Source organism: Lepisosteus oculatus, chromosome 10, assembly GCF_040954835.1.
Source record: "Lepisosteus oculatus isolate fLepOcu1 chromosome 10, fLepOcu1.hap2, whole genome shotgun sequence".
Taxonomy (NCBI): domain Eukaryota; kingdom Metazoa; phylum Chordata; class Actinopteri; order Semionotiformes; family Lepisosteidae; genus Lepisosteus; species Lepisosteus oculatus.
Genome location: NC_090705.1, coordinates 42,908,824 through 42,930,199, shown reverse-complemented (window position 1 = coordinate 42,930,199; position 21,376 = coordinate 42,908,824). Strand labels below are relative to the sequence as shown.

The 21,376-nt window shown below is 39.0% G+C and overlaps 1 protein-coding gene across 5 annotated transcripts in view; it reads right to left on the bottom strand.

Annotated features, from left to right (window-relative positions):
* Positions 1–1,527: 1,527 nt before the first annotated feature.
* The window catches only part of ano10a (anoctamin 10a), a 40,015-nt gene continuing 20,166 nt past the window's right edge, over positions 1,528–21,376 (bottom strand). For all 5 annotated transcript variants that reach the window (XM_015357075.2, XM_006635589.3, XM_015357076.2 and 2 more), the window contains exons 12-13: positions 10,813–10,929; positions 1,528–1,997 (exon numbers count right to left, since the gene is read on the bottom strand). In XM_015357075.2, coding sequence (XP_015212561.2) covers positions 1,956–1,997; positions 10,813–10,929 — 159 coding nt within the window. In that variant the 3' untranslated portion in view covers positions 1,528–1,955. The remainder of the gene's footprint in view (positions 1,998–10,812; positions 10,930–21,376) is intronic.

Below are 21,376 nucleotides of genomic sequence, written 5' to 3'. Positions count from 1 at the left end.
ATAAGGAAGCAGCTGTCTCAGTTGGGGGAGCTAAACGGGGCTTGTTTCAAGTAATTTAGCTCTGTTCTGTATCTGCTGTCATTACCCGTCGGAAGAGGAGGAACTTTCTGTGACATGCAGCTGTGGCTGAAATTATTTATGTGGCAAAAAAAATGTTTACTTAAAATAGGATATTTTAACTCAAAAAATAAAACAATTTGATTTCCGTTACTAGGAATTCCTGATGACCAGCGTTTTTAATCCAAGGACTGCACCGGAGAAGCTAAGGACATAAGCAGTTTTATTTCAATATTTATGAATGTCAAGGTTCAGGCAGAGAGAGATTTCATGACTTCGGTTTGCAGCTGAAAGTGCAAAGTATAACAATCCCGGCCCGCCTTCATAGCATTTTGTAAATATTTGTACTTTTTCCCCAAATGTAAGAAAAACATTTCATAAATGTTTCAGAGGTACAGTATGTCATCAAGGTAAACATCACCGATATTGTTTCTAAGCAACAAAGTAACTTGTTCCTAAACAATTACTGTACACTGAGTTTACCAAGAAGGCTTTAGAAAATACAGCAACATTAAGTACAGATCTTGACCCTATATACTGTAAGTGGTGCTTGTAAAAAGAAAAAGAATAAAATTAATGCATTTTTACTAGACATAAAAGGAGTTCTTGTAATATTCCTTTACTTACATTATGTGAAAAACAGTTACAGATTTGCTTTTTTATCATTCGAAGCACAGAGAACCGTGGCTGAATGTACTGTAATGACACAATGTATAATACCGACAAAATCCAATACGTTTTGTTGGGATTCATAGGCAATAGTCTGATTTGGAGTGTTAATAAAGTGCTGCATAAAAATTAAAGGCAGTCTTCTTAGTGGAGATACTGTATATAATATATTGATCCACCAACCCTGATCTTATGTTGCAGTTTAGAAATACAATTTATTTTATGCAACACCTGTTATGAGGGACCTAGTTACCTGCTCCAAAATTGTCAGAATAAATATAACACAAAATTAAAAAAAAAAAAATAATAATGTCCTACTGTTGCATACCTCATTTCCAAAAGAGCATATTTTTACAGTAAACTGACATTTTCAAAGGCTTTTTATAACTTGTTTCCAGAGAAAAACACAGATATAACAGATCCTCATTGTTTTAGGTGTCACATGTACTTTGGTTATTGTAAGTATAACTTTTGCTAATAGCTTTAACACTGTTTTGAGATAGTAGTTGAATTAATTTATTTTTCAGATAAGGTAACCGATTATATTTGATGTTTTACTCAAAATTTTAAAATTAATATATTTAAATTTTTTTGTACAAAAGGAGAAACAATGGAAAGCCCTTTCATGAAAACATTCTATGCAATTTCAGTTCCACCAGAGTGAGACTCTCGCAATCTGTAACACGAGGGATTTACAAGATTCTCATTTACCAAGTACCCAAGCTTTTTTTTTTTTGGTTTGCAGCAGAAAATACCACTTCAATGCAAAGGATCCAACCATCTAAAACACCCACACAGCTGTATACAAAACACAACCCATTTTAATGTTACAGTGCCGGTATTAGTGTTTTTACAATGGCCGTGCCTTATAGCCTTGGTCACAGAAAAGAATTTGTAATGAAATGAGATCTTCTGTTACTTCTTCCCCATGCACTCCTCCCTGGGTCAATGAGAACATAATGAAGCATGCACAACATAACATTCCAGGAAACACTCGCAGTCTGCAAACTAAAGCCATTTCCATTCGGCAGGCTGGACACCTAGCAAGACGAGACTGGTGTAAGGCTGTGTGGTAATTTAGAAGAATAATGCAAAACCATCTGCTGTTTAGAAAGAACATACAATGGACAGAAAGGAGGTAAAGATCAATACGCTTTTTTCTGCAGTGAGAACTCTTTCTTTTGAGGAGATTCCTTCAAGCTCTGTGGCCTCACTTCCTCTTCTCTTCACTAGTTGTCCTGCTTCTCCAACTTCTTAGTGTCCTGCATTTTCTGGAAAAGAGAAGACATCACCATTATCAAGGGGTGGTTTCTGGGTTAAAGGCTGTGCTTTATTTTCATTGAAACGTATTTAGTGTCCTTGTATTTAGTTATTTTTGTTTTTCGGACCTATTGTGGTCTAGCTTCCCAGCTCTATGACAAAGGAAGACCCAGACATGAGCGTTTCACCGCGGTCTCTGCAGATAACCAGGGAGACCTCCCCTGTGCTGTTGTGTCGAGTGTTAAACACACAGGCTGCAGACGGCGGAGCAGACCTCATCACGACAAACACCCAGCGCAAACTAGCCACCTGTCTCCCTAGTTCTCTTATCAGCTGAGCTGGAGAGTCACCCCTAGGTGAAGTACTGACCCCACCTGGGTGCCATGGGGCAGATACGGTAAAGCAGGGGAAAATTTCTTCCCCCATTATGGGGAAAGACTGAGGTGGGCCAGACTGAGAAAGCCTGAGAAGAATGTAGCCAGGACAATGCAGTTAACACCCCTACTGTTACAAACAGAGCCGTGGGATCGGTAATTGCCAAATAAGCAGGGCCTTAGTTAAATGTCACCCAAGGGGTGGCACCTCCTACAGCTCACTGTCACCTCACAGGGGCAGAGGTCTGGAAATCTTGGGTCTGAGGGAGGACGCCACCTGCTGGTCAAGAGACACCACTTATGGCAGCAAGCAGCTATTCCTTACAGGTCTGCTGTCACAGTACTGATCCATGCTGGGAGAAGATCAAGCTACAAGGTGGTTATACATGGATATTTACACACGCTATATACTGTTGATCAGAGACGGACAACTTTCGGTGACATTACATGAAAAGCATTATACTGGACAATATAAAAACAATGTTGTACATTGTTACAATCAGTGTTTCATTCAGGTAAAAATGTTTTGGCTATTGGGTACCACCACTTCATATTCCCTTTTAACTGATTCATGTGATATAGAGTGGTAAAAGAAAAGCATGAGAGCAGCAATACAAGAAAAAAACGTGAAAACATAAAAATGCAAGTCGAGTCAGTGCACCTATACCCTAATTTTCATAGACTACAAATATTTTATAGGTATGTTGAAATATTTCCCTTATTCCGTATGCACACAGTCCAGTGGAAAATGTCATTTTATAATTCCTGGAACATCTGTGGCTCTTAAAAGGATCATAAGGAGAGAAGAAGAGGCAATGACCAATTTAAAGCGGAGATTTCAACCGGCTCTTCAAATTTCTTTTTGCATAGTACATTTTTATTTGACATTTCATATTAAAAGCACACCTCAGACTCCAGATGGTAATCAAGTCGGAGAAATCCAGTTCTTTAACAAACCAATGCAAATTTCTTATTACTACTCAATGTCTGTTATAGATATTAAAAATTCTTCTAAAAAGGAGCAACATGATAAAAATATTTTTTTCTATCCAAATAAGGTTCCTAAGCTCAGTAAGAATCGAATCCACCTCAAGCTCAAAATTCAAAGGTACATGCATACCAGTGTGCTAGTCCAGAACCAATAAAAACAATGCAGATCCAGATCCAGTTTCTCATTATTAATACATAATTCTGCATTCAGTTATAAAAAGGAGCATATCAGTTTACAACCTACATGGCAAAATACGATCTAAACTTCTAAAGGTAAGGATATGATCTACAGTTGATAGCGTAATTCCAATGATTAAGAACATAACCAGGGCTGGAGAAGAAAAGCACTAGTCCTCTCCAAGTTTATCTGATGATCGTCATCAGTATTTTGTTCCTCAATATGGCCAGTGGTCGTATTGCTGCTCCACAATAACTATTTGCTATTTGGCTTTCCAGCATTAAATGTAAAAGGCGATCCATTCAATTTCAGAGCTGATCCATTCCTAAAATCAAAAATTAAATTACAGGCAAGTGTTGATGTCCATTTATGTGAGCCGACAGACAATTATTCTTAAATGTGCTATAATCTGAGCAGCAGAAATGTATAACTCAGGACTTCCCTACTAAATGCAACATACTGTAGAAACTGTGAACTGGAAAAGGAAAACACAAGACAAATGTACACAATGTAGGACTCCTCCATTTTTTTTAGGAAATTCTGATTTCCTTTATAAGGTGCTCCTTAGGACGTCAGATTACAGGCTGTATAGATTGTTTAGTTGGGTAATTATTTCCCATCCATTCATCCAAGATAAGTTCCAACCACTTCATCCAACACAGCCTGCAGGGGAGCCTAACCTGTCCCGGCGAGCATCAGACACCAGTCCACCGCAGGGCAGACACACAGACACACACACTCACACCAGGGCCAGTTTTCGCAGAAAGACAATTCACCCACCAGCATGTCTTTGGACTGTGGAAGGAAACTGGAGTGCACAGAGGGATCCCACATGAACACGAGCAATACGTACAATCGCACGGACAACCCGCCACGTCTGGAATCGAACCCAGGGCCCCAGAGCTGCAGGGCAGCAATGCTCAGCACCGCGCCGCCTGGCTGCATTGTTTTTTATTGTCAATAAATATTTGTCTGTCTAAATTTTGTCTCCAATTTCTTACTGAATCACCAGAGAATATAAAGAACTCATGTGCCAGAACTAATGCGTCTCAAATTTTACCTACCACTTCGGTATTCAGGTTTACGTCATTATTTTAATTATATTTCCCATTTGCTGTCATTTGTAACACTGTATTTTAAGCTGAGGTTACAGCCGACGAGGTGAATGAAAATGAACATTCCAGCACATTATCAGGTAGAGCCCTTGCACTCACAGTGCGTAAAACATGTCAAAACCTTCCACAGACACGTCTGTCCCTGTTGCACATGCTGGTGGCAGCTTTGAAGAAGAACAGATAATGTTCAGGGAGACAGCTGTCAGCAGCAGTTTTGTCAAAATGAACTTTCACATGAATGCATCCTCAGCAGAAGAACTCCGTTCTCAGATAGTTTCCAGACTGCTATTTCACCAGAGTTTTTCTTTCTGCATTAAAAATATGTTTGTCAGCTGGCAAATGATCAACAGAGACTACAGCAAAAGTACAATATTAAACCAACTTAGAGATCGGTATTAAAGGATTCTGGTCCTTACTGTCCCTGTTGAAAAATGTCCAAATTATTAATTTCTTATGGAGCTGGCAGTTTGCCTATGGCCTGGTCACAGAGAAACATCACATACTGTAGTATTATATATTACATTCCAAGTGTTACATATTTCACTGTGAATCTCGGAATTGGCAATATACAATATAAGACACTTTATCAGCCATGCAGTTCAAACAAATACAATTTAGAAATCCTCCTAACTAAATTATGTAATGCATAGCAGGTATCTCTTATCCATCCATTTTCTGTCGCTGGGGAGCTGGAGCCTGTCCAGGCAAGCAGCGAGCACAAGGCAGGGTACACCCTGGATGTGACGCCAGTCCATCGCAGGGTAGACACACTCACACACACCCGGGCCACATTTACAGAAGCCAATTAACCCACCAGCATGTCTTTGGACTGGGGGAAGAACCTAGATAAAACAGAAGAAACTGGAGTACTCCGAGAGTATCTGGAGCACCACAGGACCTGCACCCAGGGCCCAAGCACTTAGTGTCTCTCAACACCGTCAAAATTAGATTTCTCATTTCATCTGTATTTCGGTAAAAAAATCTGTCAAATCAATGTATCCCCTACCCTGCAGCTAACCAACATCTGCAACACACCTGCTACTGTCAGACCTGTGCAAGAGAATGTTTAGTGATTCTCAGTCCAACACCACCATGATATTTAATATACCTTCCCCTGTCATGTAAGATTACAATCACGACCGTATATTGTCAAAAATCAGAAAAATACATATTTAAATTCTGTGCAATGTTTGATCAAATATCTTCAGTGGAATCTTTTAACAGTGAAGGCAGACAGCCATATTTGAGAAAAATCCCTGATTTGGTGATGTTAAGAATTTCTGTTTTCATATTCTTGCTGAGGAGTTTTTTACAACATTTATCCAGAGTATTGAGGTACAGAATGTAACAGCTGTCCGCTGACAGATCATTTAAACCCCTGTGCAGAAGAAGAGGCCTAACCAGCCGAAGCCACAGAGAAGCAGGAGAAAAAGGCCTTTCAAAAGACCACACTAGGCAAGTCCGCAGCTGAGGAAAACCACAGTGCGTTCTGTGATTTTCAAATTTAAAGGGAACAAAATGGAACAGCTCACTGGCACGCCTGAGTTGGCTCAGTTGGAATAATCCTGTATCTGAATTTGCAACAAACCATGTTTCATTTATACTGCATCTCTGGAGAATGGACACTCCCGACTGAGATTGGTTATCATCTTTCACAAATTACTGCCATGTCTTCTCGTGGTTCTATATATGGATACAAGAATGATCCTCAATTCAGATTATGCAGTGTTGAAAACTACCATACCTTTTATTTATGTATTTCATTATTCAATAGTTGAAGAAAGGGCAGTATTCTGTGTAAGGGAAGTGGAAACAGTGAAACAGTGGCAGAAAATAAAAACAATCACTGTGAGGTGATTGATAAAGCTCTAAGTATTAATAACTGATAACAGAGGAGGGAAACAAACCATCGTGTAATCTTATGATTTCAAAATCATCACAGGATATTAGGATCTCTGGGTATTTTTTCAGATTTTGTTCAGTCATACTAAACAGACAGTAACTCATATTTAAATACAGATTCTTTTAATGCGCAGAAAGACATCTGAACTGATAACTACAGTACATCAGGTGATCACAAAGTAAGCTTTTATTTTCTTTCTATTCTTTTTAAAAAAAATCATATAACACATTACAGGTCTAAAAGAAGGTCTAAGTTGTAAAACGGAATATTTCAGTAAAAAAAGTTAACTGAAACCAGTTTCATTATAGCAATATTAACAGAGCATCACATAATGCGAAGTACAAAACAATGGACAAACCTTTTAATTTCATAGACAATAACTAGATTAAATCAGACCCCCTGCAACTGAAAAGCGACTCTTTTAAAGAAATATTCGTGCGTTTCTTTTCTTTTACACTCTCTGCAGAAAGAAAAAAAAACCTTGGTGGATGAAAGTTTATCGCTGCAGAGAGCGGAGCGCAGCTTTAATCTGTCACAAAAGGGAAGCTGGAGGGTGACCCAGTTCTGCCACGGGGAGATAAAGGAAGGGTGGCCAGCTGTATGTGCACTACATTTCAATCTCAGCTCACAAAGGGCCCAAACCACTTCAGTTCCCACTGTACACACCCGCAGGAGTCTCGGAGCACACGATCAATTTAATGACTGTCTAAGCGACCCCATGCTCTTACACATAATCCTCTTTGCGCGTTCCGTCATATGAACAACCCCCTGCGATCATCTCCACAGGAGGTTCCAGTGACTCTGCTGACAAGGGAGTTACAACCACACGTTACAATTAAGCAGATCAGTCACACCCTCCCACTTTTCCGCTGCATGATCAAAGCGAATCTCATAGCTCCCATCCCAGGATGAAAGATCTCTTCTCCAGAAGGTGCACGTTCTGTCACAGCTGAGAACGAATTCCTGAACCTGGCACTTAAATGCCGACCGATGGGGGAGCCAGACGTGATGACAGGGGAGTTTCCATCAATGAATGGCTGTTACCACCCGCCTGTGGAGTTGGCTGCCCGATTTAGGAAACTGAGCTTGATGTTTTTTACTGAGGAGAGCTCCTCTTTTTATTTTGGTGGCGGCTTAACGCCGGTCCTGACCCTAGGAGTGCAACTTGATTGATGGGGTCAGATGCTTAAAGTGCCCAGTCATCAGTTTCTGACACACTGCTGGAATAACGGAGATCTCGGGGATGAATGACTCCACCTGAATTTGGCGGTTAAATACAGCACATCAGGTTTATCTAGAAAGTTCATTACCACGGTCCCTTTAGTACAAGCTAGCAAACTGTCCAAAGACATATCCCTGTGCAACAACAGAATGGGGCGCACTGACTCTGCTGGACAGATGTTTCTAGCTGAAGAGCTAAAGAAGGTAATGCTCAATGACAAGCTGAAAGATGTTCTCTAGAACAGACTCTTACAATTATGATGTTTCTTTATTAAAACCAGTCTTGCTCGAAGTTTTGCAAAATGCTTAGTTTTGGAACCGAGAGGCTGTGACATGCTCAAAACATGCTTTTATGCAGTTATTTCATGTCACTTATCTGTCAGTCAATCTGATATACCAGCCTTTATAGAAACATTAAAAAATGTTCCAAACTGTTTATAATGCACCAGCTGAGATTAATGTTATTCATATTTTCATGATAAATACTCACTTATCAGGTGCACTTCGGGCAGAGTTCTGTTTTTAATATATTTTTTCTTCACATTACCAAAGAATGAGATTTACACATGCTTTAGAATGTCTGGTGTTGAAGTGTGCATCTGATCATTTATGCATTGTTACTTGTCAAAAATACACGTCAATATAGCATGTTTATATTTTGTATTCAAAAACTATAAAGAAGACGTTTTTTTTCCATCAGGACAAAGCTTTCAGCTCTCATAAAGCTGCAAAACAACCTGCACATTCTCTTTTCTTCCATCTGCCACTCAAATTCCACTGTGAATTGAATTTCTTCCCACACAGAACTTGCCAGTAACAGACTATTCTTGACTAACTTCCAGACTCAAAGACTCCTTAAGGACATTAGAAGTGGAAATTAATCACAAGACCCTTAAAACCTGATCATCAGTTCTACCTGTTTGAAACTGATCTATGAAAAACAAGCTGTAGATTTAGCTAGCCCAGGTAACTACAAAGTGATCTTACCAAGAATTGTATGCTGTACTATTTACCACAATATACTGGTGGCTCAGCATTGAAAAGACTCCTTAGAGACTGTAAAGTTTTAAATTTGGCAATTTTGCACTCACAAGTGTTTACAGGGTCACATGGGAGAGGTGCTGGGTCAGCCACCTCATAGCCCTGGAGAAACACCTAGCTATATCCATCACTCCAGTTCCTTAAAGAAACAACCTCCAAGCCATGGAGTCAGCTGGCAGTGATGGAAGCCTGAAAGATTTCTACTTTGCTCATGGTGGGACACATCTCTAACCAGGCCCAAGGGGTTTCTAGAAATTTAATGAATACCAAGACTTTGTGATTGGCTATATTTATAGCTAGATTTATTTTCTTGGGAGATCTGAATACCTTGTTTGTTGAGAAACCCTTTGCATGACCCACAGTACTAATGTTCTCAGATAAACTTCCGTCAAAAGTTTGTTGTAAATTGCACTTTTAAATATTACCAGGAATAACGTTGTCTGCTCATGGCCAATGATAAAGATGAGTATGGAAATATGGCTGCAAGTACAAAAACAGCCTTTATGTAAAAATCCAGGAATTATTTACATAACTGAGACACAAACGAAAATTTACCTACAGCCAACAGATGTAGATGATCCAGACTCCACTGAATACAGTACGTGTACAGTCGTAAGACATGGTGGTGATGCATTTTCTCATTTAAATACAATTTTTAGCATAATATTTTCTTTCCTCAAAAGGAACAAGAGAGAGATTTTGTAGCATCAATCTTTAAAGTTGATTTTTTTGGGAACATAAGCACATTTCTGGCATTTAAATGTTAATGGATAAGAACCACATAAACGAGAAAGCATGAAAACATAATTTCTTAAGCACAGTCTCAAAAATTAGCTGTTCTTTTTTATATATGTGGTTTGTTTTAATGTGTGTATCATTAACCTTTCTAGAATTGGAAGTCTGGGCAGTTTTCTATCCAACACCAGCCAACGACAAAGCTGATATCTATCACCTTCCCTAAACCTGGACTACCACCGATAATAACAGGTAACCGCCAACTGATCTTCACTGACTAACCTTCCTTAAAAAATATGTACTTTCGTTAGTCACAGAACTGAAATACTCATTACCAAGTAACAATAGATAAAATGAAGAAGGAATTACTGACATACCTTTCTAAAGTTTGCATTAAAGAAGCAGCGTAATTAAAAGTTCAGTGAAAACACATTTCTTAGAAATAAAATAATAATAATAAAGGCTAATGGATTTTGGAACAGCAATACTTGATCTCTAAAATGAGGCATTTAAGGAAAGATATTGTTCTCACCTGCTATCATTGTAGCTCATTTCTTACTGATTGAGTTTCAGACTTGTTTTAAGCTGGGTTGAAAAAGTCCAGAATTTCAGCAGGAACAAAAGAGAAACTGTATGTGTGTATATATCAAATACTACGATTATATATATAATATTATTGCATGGATACAAATACACATATTACCCCATTAATTGCAAAGGGTTGTTTCAGAACTGCAGACACATTGTCTTATTCTGAAACCACTGAATGTAAACATGGATTCATTATCTTCTATACAGCCACTGTTTTTCATGACAAAACAGTCAATGTCAGGTGAGTTTCCACCATACTGCATGTTGTGAAAGGGTGACCTAATTCTGCTTATAAGTATGAAGAACGAATTGAATCAACACCATAAACTTCTGCCAAAAGCACAAGATTTCCCAATGTGCAGATATGTCACCTTGTGTGTTAAAGAAGCTCGTGACACTGTGCAATATCACCTTTCTGAGGCTTACTTTGTGTTTAAACCAAAATATAATTATATCTGCCCAATCACGAAGATGCAAATTAAAAAAAAAGACTGAAAATGTACGTCAGAATCAAAGTATTTAAATGTACCAGATGTTTGAACACCTGGTCAGCTCTCACTTTTATATTGATTATACTTAGAAAAGAATAGATTAAGCAGGAGACAGATGTGAGCAATCTAGGAGTACAAAAAACAAGGAGTACTAAAGAGCAAATCTGATAAGAAGCAAGGTACTTACTTTTTTCTTGAGCGCTTCCATGGATTCAAACTCCAGTCTAGCAAGTTTAAGTTGGATTTCTTTGGGAATATCAGGAATGACAAAAGCCAGGATGAACTTGAAGGCCAACAGAACGTGCTGCAATAGGCAAAGAAAAATAAAACCAAATGTTCAGCAGTAAACCAACGTTTTCAATCCCTACAAGTCTGCTCTCACAACAACCTCCAAATGTTCTTTATTTTGTGGCACCAGAACGAATCGGTTCAGACTAGCGAGTCAGAAGGCGCAGAACAGATCGAGAAGCTCGTCTGAAGAAATCTGATCAGCGCCATCCCCTCGTTATCAGAAGGAGTGCTGGTAAGGGCTGAGACAGCTCCTGGCCCATTCTTGGAGCAGAGTGCGCAAGGAGGGACCATGGGGAGGCCAGCCCATTACAGGGTTCGCACACACTCAGGGCCGGGTCACACACACCAGCTATCCGACTGTCGCAAGTGCATCTTTGAAAGGTGGGTGGAAAACGGAGACACATGGAGAACATGGAAACTCCACTCGGGTGGAGAAATGAAAATGAGGGGGAGCTGGAGCCTACCCCACCCAGCAATGGTCCCCCGGCAGTGTACGCCCTGGGTGGGACACCAGTCCAGACACACAGACATGCACACGCACTCCAGGGCCAGTTTCTTTTCAACCTGCCGGGATGTCTCCACCTGACTGTGATTGTGAGTGGAAACTGGAGGACCTGGCAGAAACCCGGGGAGACATAGCGACTCCAGGAATCGAACCCAGGGTGCTGAAATGGTAACCACCGCCCCACCATGCGACAACGCTCAGAAAACGTTAACATTTCCTAAGAGAACAGCTAATAGGTAATAGATATGCATACCTACCTAACAGGTATGCAAAGCTTGAAAACTACAATGAGATCTTGTTCATGTTGAGCTGAAACTGACAAAGCCTGGTCATTGCTCTGTGTCTTTCGTTTACTGTCTACCAGACAGGCCAGTCAATTATAAAGACCCGCTGGGGCACACTACGCCAGAGTGTTCTTGGAAACACAGTTCCAGGAGTGACCTTGTCTCAAAGCGCCTGCGAATAATACTCATTTAATAAATATTTAGAAAAAAATGAAAACAAGTTTCTTTTACCCCCTTCCTGAGAATGACTGTTCATAGAATTTTCATTCATGAGAATCTGTAAGATGCTTTTTTCATATTTATGTTGCAAATGACTAAGCACTTGACCTTTAAAACAATATGGACCCCCAAGCAATTTTACAAACTTTATGCCGTTGTTAATATATTTCCATACATCTGATTCCTGGTAAGGTTCATGACAACCAAGAGTCCACCCAGAAGCACAGAGAACAAAGCGAGACTAAACCCTAGCCTGTGTGAGCCTCCATGACACTGATCTTCACACCTCAGCTCGAGAGACTCTTCTGCAAGTGTGCAAGGTGAGCAGAATGAAACAACTCTGCACAACTCAGACCTGCTTCTTCACCACAGGAGCAGCCCTGTGGGATTTCAAATGACATATAAATGTATTTTATATACTGTACATATACATGCCTTTTATATACATATACTGCACATCTTTCATATGAAACACTGTAGGTTTTGTATAGTAATTTGTATCAGAAATTTGTATTTGCAGAATGGCAGGTTTATGAGATGGAAAAAATGGTTTTGGTTCTGATTCTAAGGATTATGAATGCAAACTCCTAAAACAATGCCTACATGGCCAAAGAACCTGAAAAGGTAGAGCTGTAGTTAGCCTAAACCTTCCCAGACCTCCTAAGATTTGCTCCTCCAGGTCTGTCAGGCCTGTGCTCAAGTCCAGAATAGTATTAAACCGCAGGACAATCAGAAAACTAAAGGAGAGCTAATCTAAGACAACAAGCCTCACACTCAAGAAGATGGCGGAGTTTGAATTGCTGAAGGCATATAAAAAAATCCAAATGAAGCAGATGCTGATTGGATGCATTCTTTCAGTTCTCTCTAGCAAAGTGATTGAAGTAAAACGGTGCTCAATTACACTGCTGAGTTTGTTCACAGTTTATACATAACTCCGCAGACATGCCGTGTGACATAAAGGAACACCATTACAGAAATATGGAAACAATCTCCTTGTATTCTATAAAGTGGTACACAATTCTGTTGGAAACTCACAACCCATGTGTGGAGGAAAAGCAATGTACCAACAAAAAACAAGTTAAGAAGAAGAGGATAAAATTGTGGTCCCCTAAAGACAAAAGCTACATATTTTTTAAATTAATGCAGTGCAACTAAAATGAAATTGCCATTCTTCTAATAACAGGGCATAGAGTTATAGAAAACTCCTTAAATGCCCTGTAATAATTTCTATCACATTCCCATGGGATGCTGTGATTTATCTTAACAATAATTTCTAACTATAATTCTGGGTAAGATGTTTCACGCATTTCCAGACACTTTTTAAAATCAGTGTCTGGCACAAACATCAAGAGCCTCAACACTCTCCATCTCTCTGCTCCTAGAATATGGTCATTAACACATCTAGCACAAAAAATAAAAAACACTGAAAATTAACACAAGGTTCAACTGCAATCATAGCAATCCTGGCAAAGAAAATGTAAGAAAGTTTTAAAGAATTTTGTTTTTGTTCTTTTTTGGGACTTCTGTTGTACTCTGCAAATGTGTGGTTCTTCACAGTTGTGTATCAGTCCTGGGGTCACACTGGCCCAGGTGTCTCATCAGCACATGCCATCCCTGGTTACTGTGCACCTGGCTTGTGGGTCTGTCTGTTTTAAAAGGAAGATATGCCATCCCCAATTATTTTTACAAAGAAAACATTCTGTGACCCTGTGCTTCGACAAGGGTGGAGTATAACAACAACTGAACACTAAACATTCACCAGGAAGAGGTGAGACACACATAAAAACTGTGTTCCACTCATGACTTTTTACTTTTCTCATGCAATTGAGGTCCAAAAAAAAACCAATTGAAAATGATACCTAATAAATAATAAAAATAAGGTATGTATAACTCGAGACCTGATCGAGACACTTAAAGAAAGCCTACACTCCCAAGTAACACATTTTGAGCCTAACAGTCAGAAATCAAGACACCTAGAAAAATTAGTGTTCACACAGCCCTTGGTAACAGCACATAAAGTAGCTGTGGTGTAACCTATTGCCTTTGAAATCTCACTGCAAGATAATTAGCCTCCACCTACTGTATGTTCAACTGTAGTGATTCTGATTATTTCAGAACAGAAGCAACTGCACTGTGTTGTTGCTTTCTTGCCTTTATGCTGGACAAACAAGTGTGGAAATCTAACCAGTTATCCCTGACCTTGTTTCTAAGGTCTTGTCTCAAATCAGAGCGATCAGTGCAGCACAGTTAGATCACCAGACAGTTTCCCAAGAGAAAGAGCCACTGACATGTTCACTTACCACAACAAAAAATTAAAGAAAAAGGGAAAATATATACAAAATTATAATGACTGAATGTTTTCACGATTGTTTTAGTAATCTAGTTTCTGAGCAATACATTTCCTGAGCTCTTATTTACCAACCTTTTTCATCTGACACAGATCTGACCAAACCCTTCTTTTTCCCTGCAGCCAAATAAGTTGTGAATCCTTAAGTAACAGGTTTCCAGGGCAACAGATGTTTGACATCTTTATAATGTTTGACTCACCATTTTTGTTTAAATGGGCATCCTTAAACTGTGTTACAAATTATTTGCACTGGAAAAAAAGCAATGTTTCAGTATTTTATGTGAGTGAATTTGCAGGTATTAAATTTACACCAAATGCTTGTAACATACATGTAACCAGAAAAATCTCAGACTGAGCAAAATGAGTCGGTTCACACTGGAACATGGAAATTGTGACTGATGAGTCACAGTAACCCAATATATCCAGGCGCTTACTTTAGCTCTGCTTCCTGAATCTCAACCTCTCACCTGCTGTTCACTCTTCAGTCACCCAGTGGAAGGAAAAAAAAAAGTGAAGGAGCCTTAGTGTCATGTTGCTGGTTGATTAGCTCAGAAATCTGATGGAACAGGTTGGACTTAATACATGCCAATCAACAATGTTTCAGCACAGCTGCAGTACAACCATTTACAGAACAGTGTGTCCTAGGAGAGGAATAGCAGCACAAGTGGAAGATACTGAGTGTAAGTCTTCAGCACACATAACTATTTATTCTTTTAGCATAATTACCATTTTAATAAACAATTAACACTCCATTTGTGACAAAATCCTACAATGGAATTCACTGGAAGCACCACAATTTATATATTTAGTTTTGAGGAGTGCAGTCCAGCTGAGATCACCAATATAGTGCACGATGATTTATTTCCGATTGAACTGATAACCTTGCTATGCAAAATTTGCGTTTTATGCTGTTCAAAGCAGTTTCAAGCTCTTGAAAGAAATGAGTCAAAATTAATAGAATCTGCATAAGGAATGCTACATCGTCGGGGCTTTAAAAGCCTTTGCTCACTAAAAGCATTTGACAGGGCATTGTGTATAAGCAAAGTGGATATCTTTGAGGATAACTACACTGCTCAAACCACTGCAAAGGTCAGCTGTCTGAGATGACAAAACATACTAAGCAAATGACATACATAATGAACAGAAAACAACAGTAAAATGCTGAATGTCTGAAATGCAAGAGCCCTGAAAGATGTACTGTTACACACAGCGCTAATCCCTTCATTTTCATCTATTGTGGCTAGAAAGGAAATAACAGTGCAAATGAAGAATAAAAATATATTCAAATTAATTTATTACAATAATTTAGAAACCTTAAATTGCATGTGTATTAAATGAACACAAGAACACAATAAAGGTTTCGTGTCCCTTACTGTGTCTTTGTATGAGATTCTCTTCTGACCAAGAATTAGTCGGGTCTCTCTGCTTTGTGTTGCAGTTTTAGATCTTGCAGTTTGTTGAACAAAACAAAATACAATATTCCAAGATTTTTTAAGGGGCTTCAAATAATTGGAAAACACAATTACACTCAGATGAAAATGGCACAGTCTGTACTAGAGAACTAACTAAGACATGGTGTGCTCAAATGTACAAATAACTTTAGGCAGTTTAAAAAGTTTAAAGGTCATTCATTTTGATTAGGTTTGCTTTGTGTACCTGCAGAAATTTAGAAGCATTTGTCCACAAATCTCAGTCACTTCTCTGTAAAGTGTTCAGGCAGCTATGCAAGAAAAAAGAGGTACAGTACAGTACTTTTGTAACAATTAATTGCACTGATCTATATTTTGTACTCTATTAATAATTCTCAACTACAATTTCATCTCACCGCTTGCAACTCTCATTGGAAGGAGGGGGGAAAGGACCGAAATAGCACCGATCAATGAATTCCAATCTCATTGTGTGACCACAACCTCTTTATAACTTTACCTGGATCAATAATCGTGACTCAGTGAGAGATTAGCACAGGAGGTACAGTAGGATCTCAAGATGACGCATGTGGTCTCAAAAGCTAGTTTAACAGTGGGAGGGAGTCCTGTGTGGTGAGCAGAACAGAGATCTGTGACCGCAAAGGAACCTGAAATGCAGAAGTGTTACTGTATGTGTAGACCAGTAGGCCATACAGTACTCTTCCCTCATAACTAGAAATCCCAAACCAATGACCCAACAGCGTGACAGAGGCTTCTTATTCTTTAGGACAGTGGTGGTTTCCAGTCCTGGTCCTGGGGGTATCCTGTAACTTCTAGTTTGTTTTCCTAATTACAAACTAATTGATTTCAATTACATTTCTGATGGATATTTTTAAATGCACAGTAGCTTTTAAAACATTGCATGGGATTTGTATTTGGCATCAGCCTTTTACCAGTTTCTGAGTTTGACAGCTTCCCTCATTTTTTTTCCTGCTGGAGAGCCAAGTACTTGCGTGGGAATATTTGTCTTTCCCACCTGTGTCCGTTCCTCATAAACCGATCACCTTTTAAGAGCTACTTAGTCAGAAATCATAAAGAAATTTCTTTAAAAAGTCGGGCACAGATTTTACATTCTGTTAACTCAAGTTTTGGAACCAGCTAGACAGCAGCTGTGACTATCCAGGGGCCCCTGTTCATAAAGGCAGAGAGGGGTAATGCCGCTCAACCACGGGCTGCCCAATTGCTGCACTCTCCCAGACCCAAGACCACGAGAGCCTCCCAGTAAAACGGACACACTTATCTCCCGTGTTTCTGCATACTGCACAAGAAAAAAAATTTGCCCTCTCAAAGTCTGTAAACTGAATCCCTGAGGATCTCAGCAGGCAGCACACCAGTGCACTATGTTTAATTAAATGTCAAGAAGCATGCAATGAATATAAGGTGGTTATATTGATCAGGTTAGCATAATACCTCCCTACAGCAACACTCATTTAAAGAGGGACATCAGTTTGTTGAAACCATGTGGACCAATAAAATGTTTGCTTAAAAACCTTCCCCCCTCTTTAGAAAGAGAGGAGAAGGGATAAGAAATGTCAGGATCTGATCCTTACCATACAAAAACAGGGCTTTGTTTTTGATACATAAGAAAAGCACCAGGCATTTCACATCAAACACATGAAAATGTACCATCATGACAGAAATGAGACCACTGGGAAATGTAAACAGAGGCTCCCAGTTGCTGATTATTTAAATAAGGGATGAGAAGAAATCTGTATCTGAAAAACATTGCTGCATAGTTCGTTCACCATTAGTAGAGAGTTTGATTCACATGGAACTCTGGAAAATTTCCAGTTGTCATAACTCATTCCAAAAACAAAAATATCTATATGGAATCACGATTCGATTTACTATTTCAGGCAGCTCAGTAATCTATGCCAAAGGCACTGCTATGCTGCACTAGACAAAAAAAACATCCCTAGTATTGAAAGCGTAGTGATATTTAAACCAGATTACAAACATGCATCATTTCTAGTTTAACATTTGATTTTTAAGCTTTTGTGCTTATTTTTGTAAGCTAATGTATAGATAGTACCAAAACCAAGGTGTCTGCTGATTGAAAAAATCTGCTCTGTGTCATATCGAAAACCGTAGTTTGATATTACCCACACTGCTTTGGCAACAGATGACAGATCATCTGTTTCCACAAAGACTTGGATCCACATCCCTCGACACTCAACTCACTCCAGTGGTGCCTAATTGTGAATGTGGAGCTGCTTTTCACTGGGAGCTTGAAATCACCAGTCCTGTTCCACCCACTTCGCCCCTGACCTGAGCTGGCACCAGTGAGTGAAAGTCTCTCCCACTTCAGTTCGGTTCAAACAGACACAGCTCACTTCCAGACACCTCCCACGCCTTGTGTAACCTACCCACAGGACAGTCGTGTTGGTGTTGGAAATATGGAGAGAAAAAAAAGATGCCAAAACAAGAAGATAACTAAAACCTGAAAACAAAGAACAGTGAAGTGAAAAATAAATGGGGGACCAGCCAAAATAAACATCTCCACCCATCGTGTCTCAAATCTGATCTGGCTTCTTAAGATGTCTGTATAGTACAATTCTGCTGAATCAGATCACCACAAGAAAATCTGATTATATTATAGAATTTATTATTATTTAAGACATTAGTCATCAGGATTGCATACAAGTGGATGCTGCACATTGGTGGTGGTGGAGGGGATCCCCATTACCTGTAAAGCGATTTGAGTGGAGTGTCCAGAAAAGCGCTATATAAGTGTAAGCAATTATTAATTATTAAGTGCAAAGGTAGTTGCAAATGTCTTTCTACATGGGACATTTTTGTTTTTAAATGTTTGATTTTCTAGAGACAAAAATAGTTATAGTATGTTAAAATAACTGTAAGATGGGAATGCGTGAAACTGAGATGTCGAAGCAATACTTCTCTGAAGCCCTTTGGACTGATCCCTTCCCTTTAAATTCGTTCATAATAGAGGGGAAGTAAAAAAACGTGCCTTTAAACAAATGATAATTATTAATAGCTTCTATTCATGCAAGATAATCATTGCTTAACAACACCGAGACAGCTGAGTGATGTTGACAGTAAAGGTACTGTATGCGTCACTTATTTATTGATTAATAAGAAAACATTCATGACTATGTCATTTTTAATTCTCTTTATATCATTATGCATTTTCCCCAAACCAAACGAAGACCCTCACACCAGGAAGACAGAGTGAGAAGGAAGCCTGCGATCCAGGCGGCTCCAGCGGTACAGTCGTTCCCCTCTCCCGTCACGAGGGCGTCTTGTAATTGACAGCCGGGGAAGACGGGCCAGGTTCAGAAGGAGCCGATGCCAGGGCTAATGAAGAGTGAAGCTGCCACCATGCTGAGAAACAGATTCAGACTAAAAGGTGGAGGGAGGTCTGGCTGTGGACTGCGCCCGACACTCTGATTAATAAGAAGCACTACAGAGTGCCGATTGCTGTGGTATCATTGCAGATTCGCTATTCGTGTGCGTTTGAAAGAATATGGGCAGCGCTACAGTTTTAAAAAGATTGTACATCATTTTTCATAGTACATTAAAACTGAGATGTGTTGAAGCCTTCATTCGTCATTCTCAAAAAGCTAATCCATCTGTTGAGGGAATTTTAATTTTCTTGTCTACCCTAGCAAAAATAAAATGACTTCATTATCCATTAGAAATTAGAAGGTAGGTGGCCACAACTAGGCAACACTTCGGTCATACATTTCAGAAAAATTGAGTTTGATCAATAAAGCAGATGGATTACAATATGAGACTTGAATACAAAAATCTTACAGAGACTCATCATGACGGTGTTCATCAGAAATCAAGCTGCCTTGCTGCAGGAATAAAATCAGTGGAAGAAAACAAACGCAATGTGGAAATTTGCTTTGCTAATTCCTGATTTACACACCCTTGTTTTAATGAAAACGAATTTACCAGAATTTCGTATTCATTCCATATCATACCAATCATTTCAGAATTATTTATAGGTCTGAATATAAAAGACTTTCAAAATAGTGCACAGCATTCATTGTCAAAGATCACAGCAAGTGCGGCTATTCTAACAGGACATCCAAGTAATGAATGAAGAGACATCCAAGGAATTAAGGAAGTTTGAATTCATACAACCTATTCTTGCATGCAACCTGGTCCTCAAGATTATAAAAAAAACTAAAAACATAAAAACAAGGTTTGAAGAGCAGCTTTACAAATGGCAACTCTGCACAGCCCCAAACTTCTGGAGTGTTGCACACAGTTCTGCCTACACTGTGCTGTGCGATCCTGGCAAATACTTATCAGAAATAGAGTCAAAAGGTAGCCTCAAAACTCTTACAGGAGGTTTCACTAACAATTGATATTGACGTTCCCTTACAATTACTTCCTGTACATTATCCTGTAGAGGTCCATTAGAGTTAGTGAACAACCTGAGCACTGAAAATAAACTCTGGTTTTACAAAACTGTAGTGTGAGATCATATGTATGCAATCTGAAAAAGTAGTTCAATATCAGAAAGACACAGAGGAGTATTTTCATCCATCTGTTTATTTTCTAACTGATTCTTGTGATCAGGGTTGTGGCGGAGCCAGAGTTTATCCTTGCAAGCAACTGACACAAGGCAGGCTACATCCTGGATGGGACAACAGTCCATCGCAGGGAAGGTACACAGATACACTCACGCCTGGGCCCAGAAGCTAGTTAACCTACCAGTGTGTTTTCTGACTGTGGGAGGAAGCCAGAGCGCTGGGACGAAACCCATGTGAACATGGGGAGAACATGTAAACTCCATGCAGACAGCAGCCCAGGAACTGAACCCAGGACCCCTGAACTATGAGGCAGCAATGCCAACCCCTCCGGCATTATTTTATAATTTTGCTCATTTGACATTTTTCAAATAGCCTAATGGCCTGTGAATGAAAGAAAATAAGTCTGTATAAATGAATTAAGGAACCGGATAATGAATCTGAGGCAGAAGGAAATCTACTGCATTTAACGAGAGAATAATGTGACATGCTCAATTTCATTCAACTTCTAATCAGCCTAAAACACTCCTTCCGTTTAAAATAATGTGAAAGATATATCACACGGCTAAAGGTAAATTATGTTTCTTCCCAACCAATCTAATTCTTACAGCATTCTATACAAAGTCTGGGCCTTGAAAATGTGATTTAAAAAAAAGTGTGAAATTGTTCAAGATAAAAACAATTTGTACTAACAAAATGACACTAAATACTAACAAAAAAAAAAGACTAACAAAAGGACACTGAAGATAACAAAACCTCAAACACCAGACGAAGTTTCTTAAAGGACTCTGCAGTGTGTGATACAAAAGTTTCACATTCTACATCAGCCATCATGGGTTTTCATGGACTATAATTTACTGGTATATTTTCAATAGTCCCCTCTTTACAACCATCTCAGATTGTCTCATAATAGTTTCATAAATTCAAGTTTATAAGAGATTAAAACCTCAAAACTGAACAAAAATTAATTGTACAGCATGCCTACAGCATTCAGAAAATTAATTTTGTATTATTAATGTATTTTCATACACACTTCTTTGAAAACAGAGAACCTAAAATGCACTCAAGGGAAAAAAAAACTTGCAATGTTACCTTGATTGACCCTTCTAGGTTCTAAATGAAATACAGAATGAATTA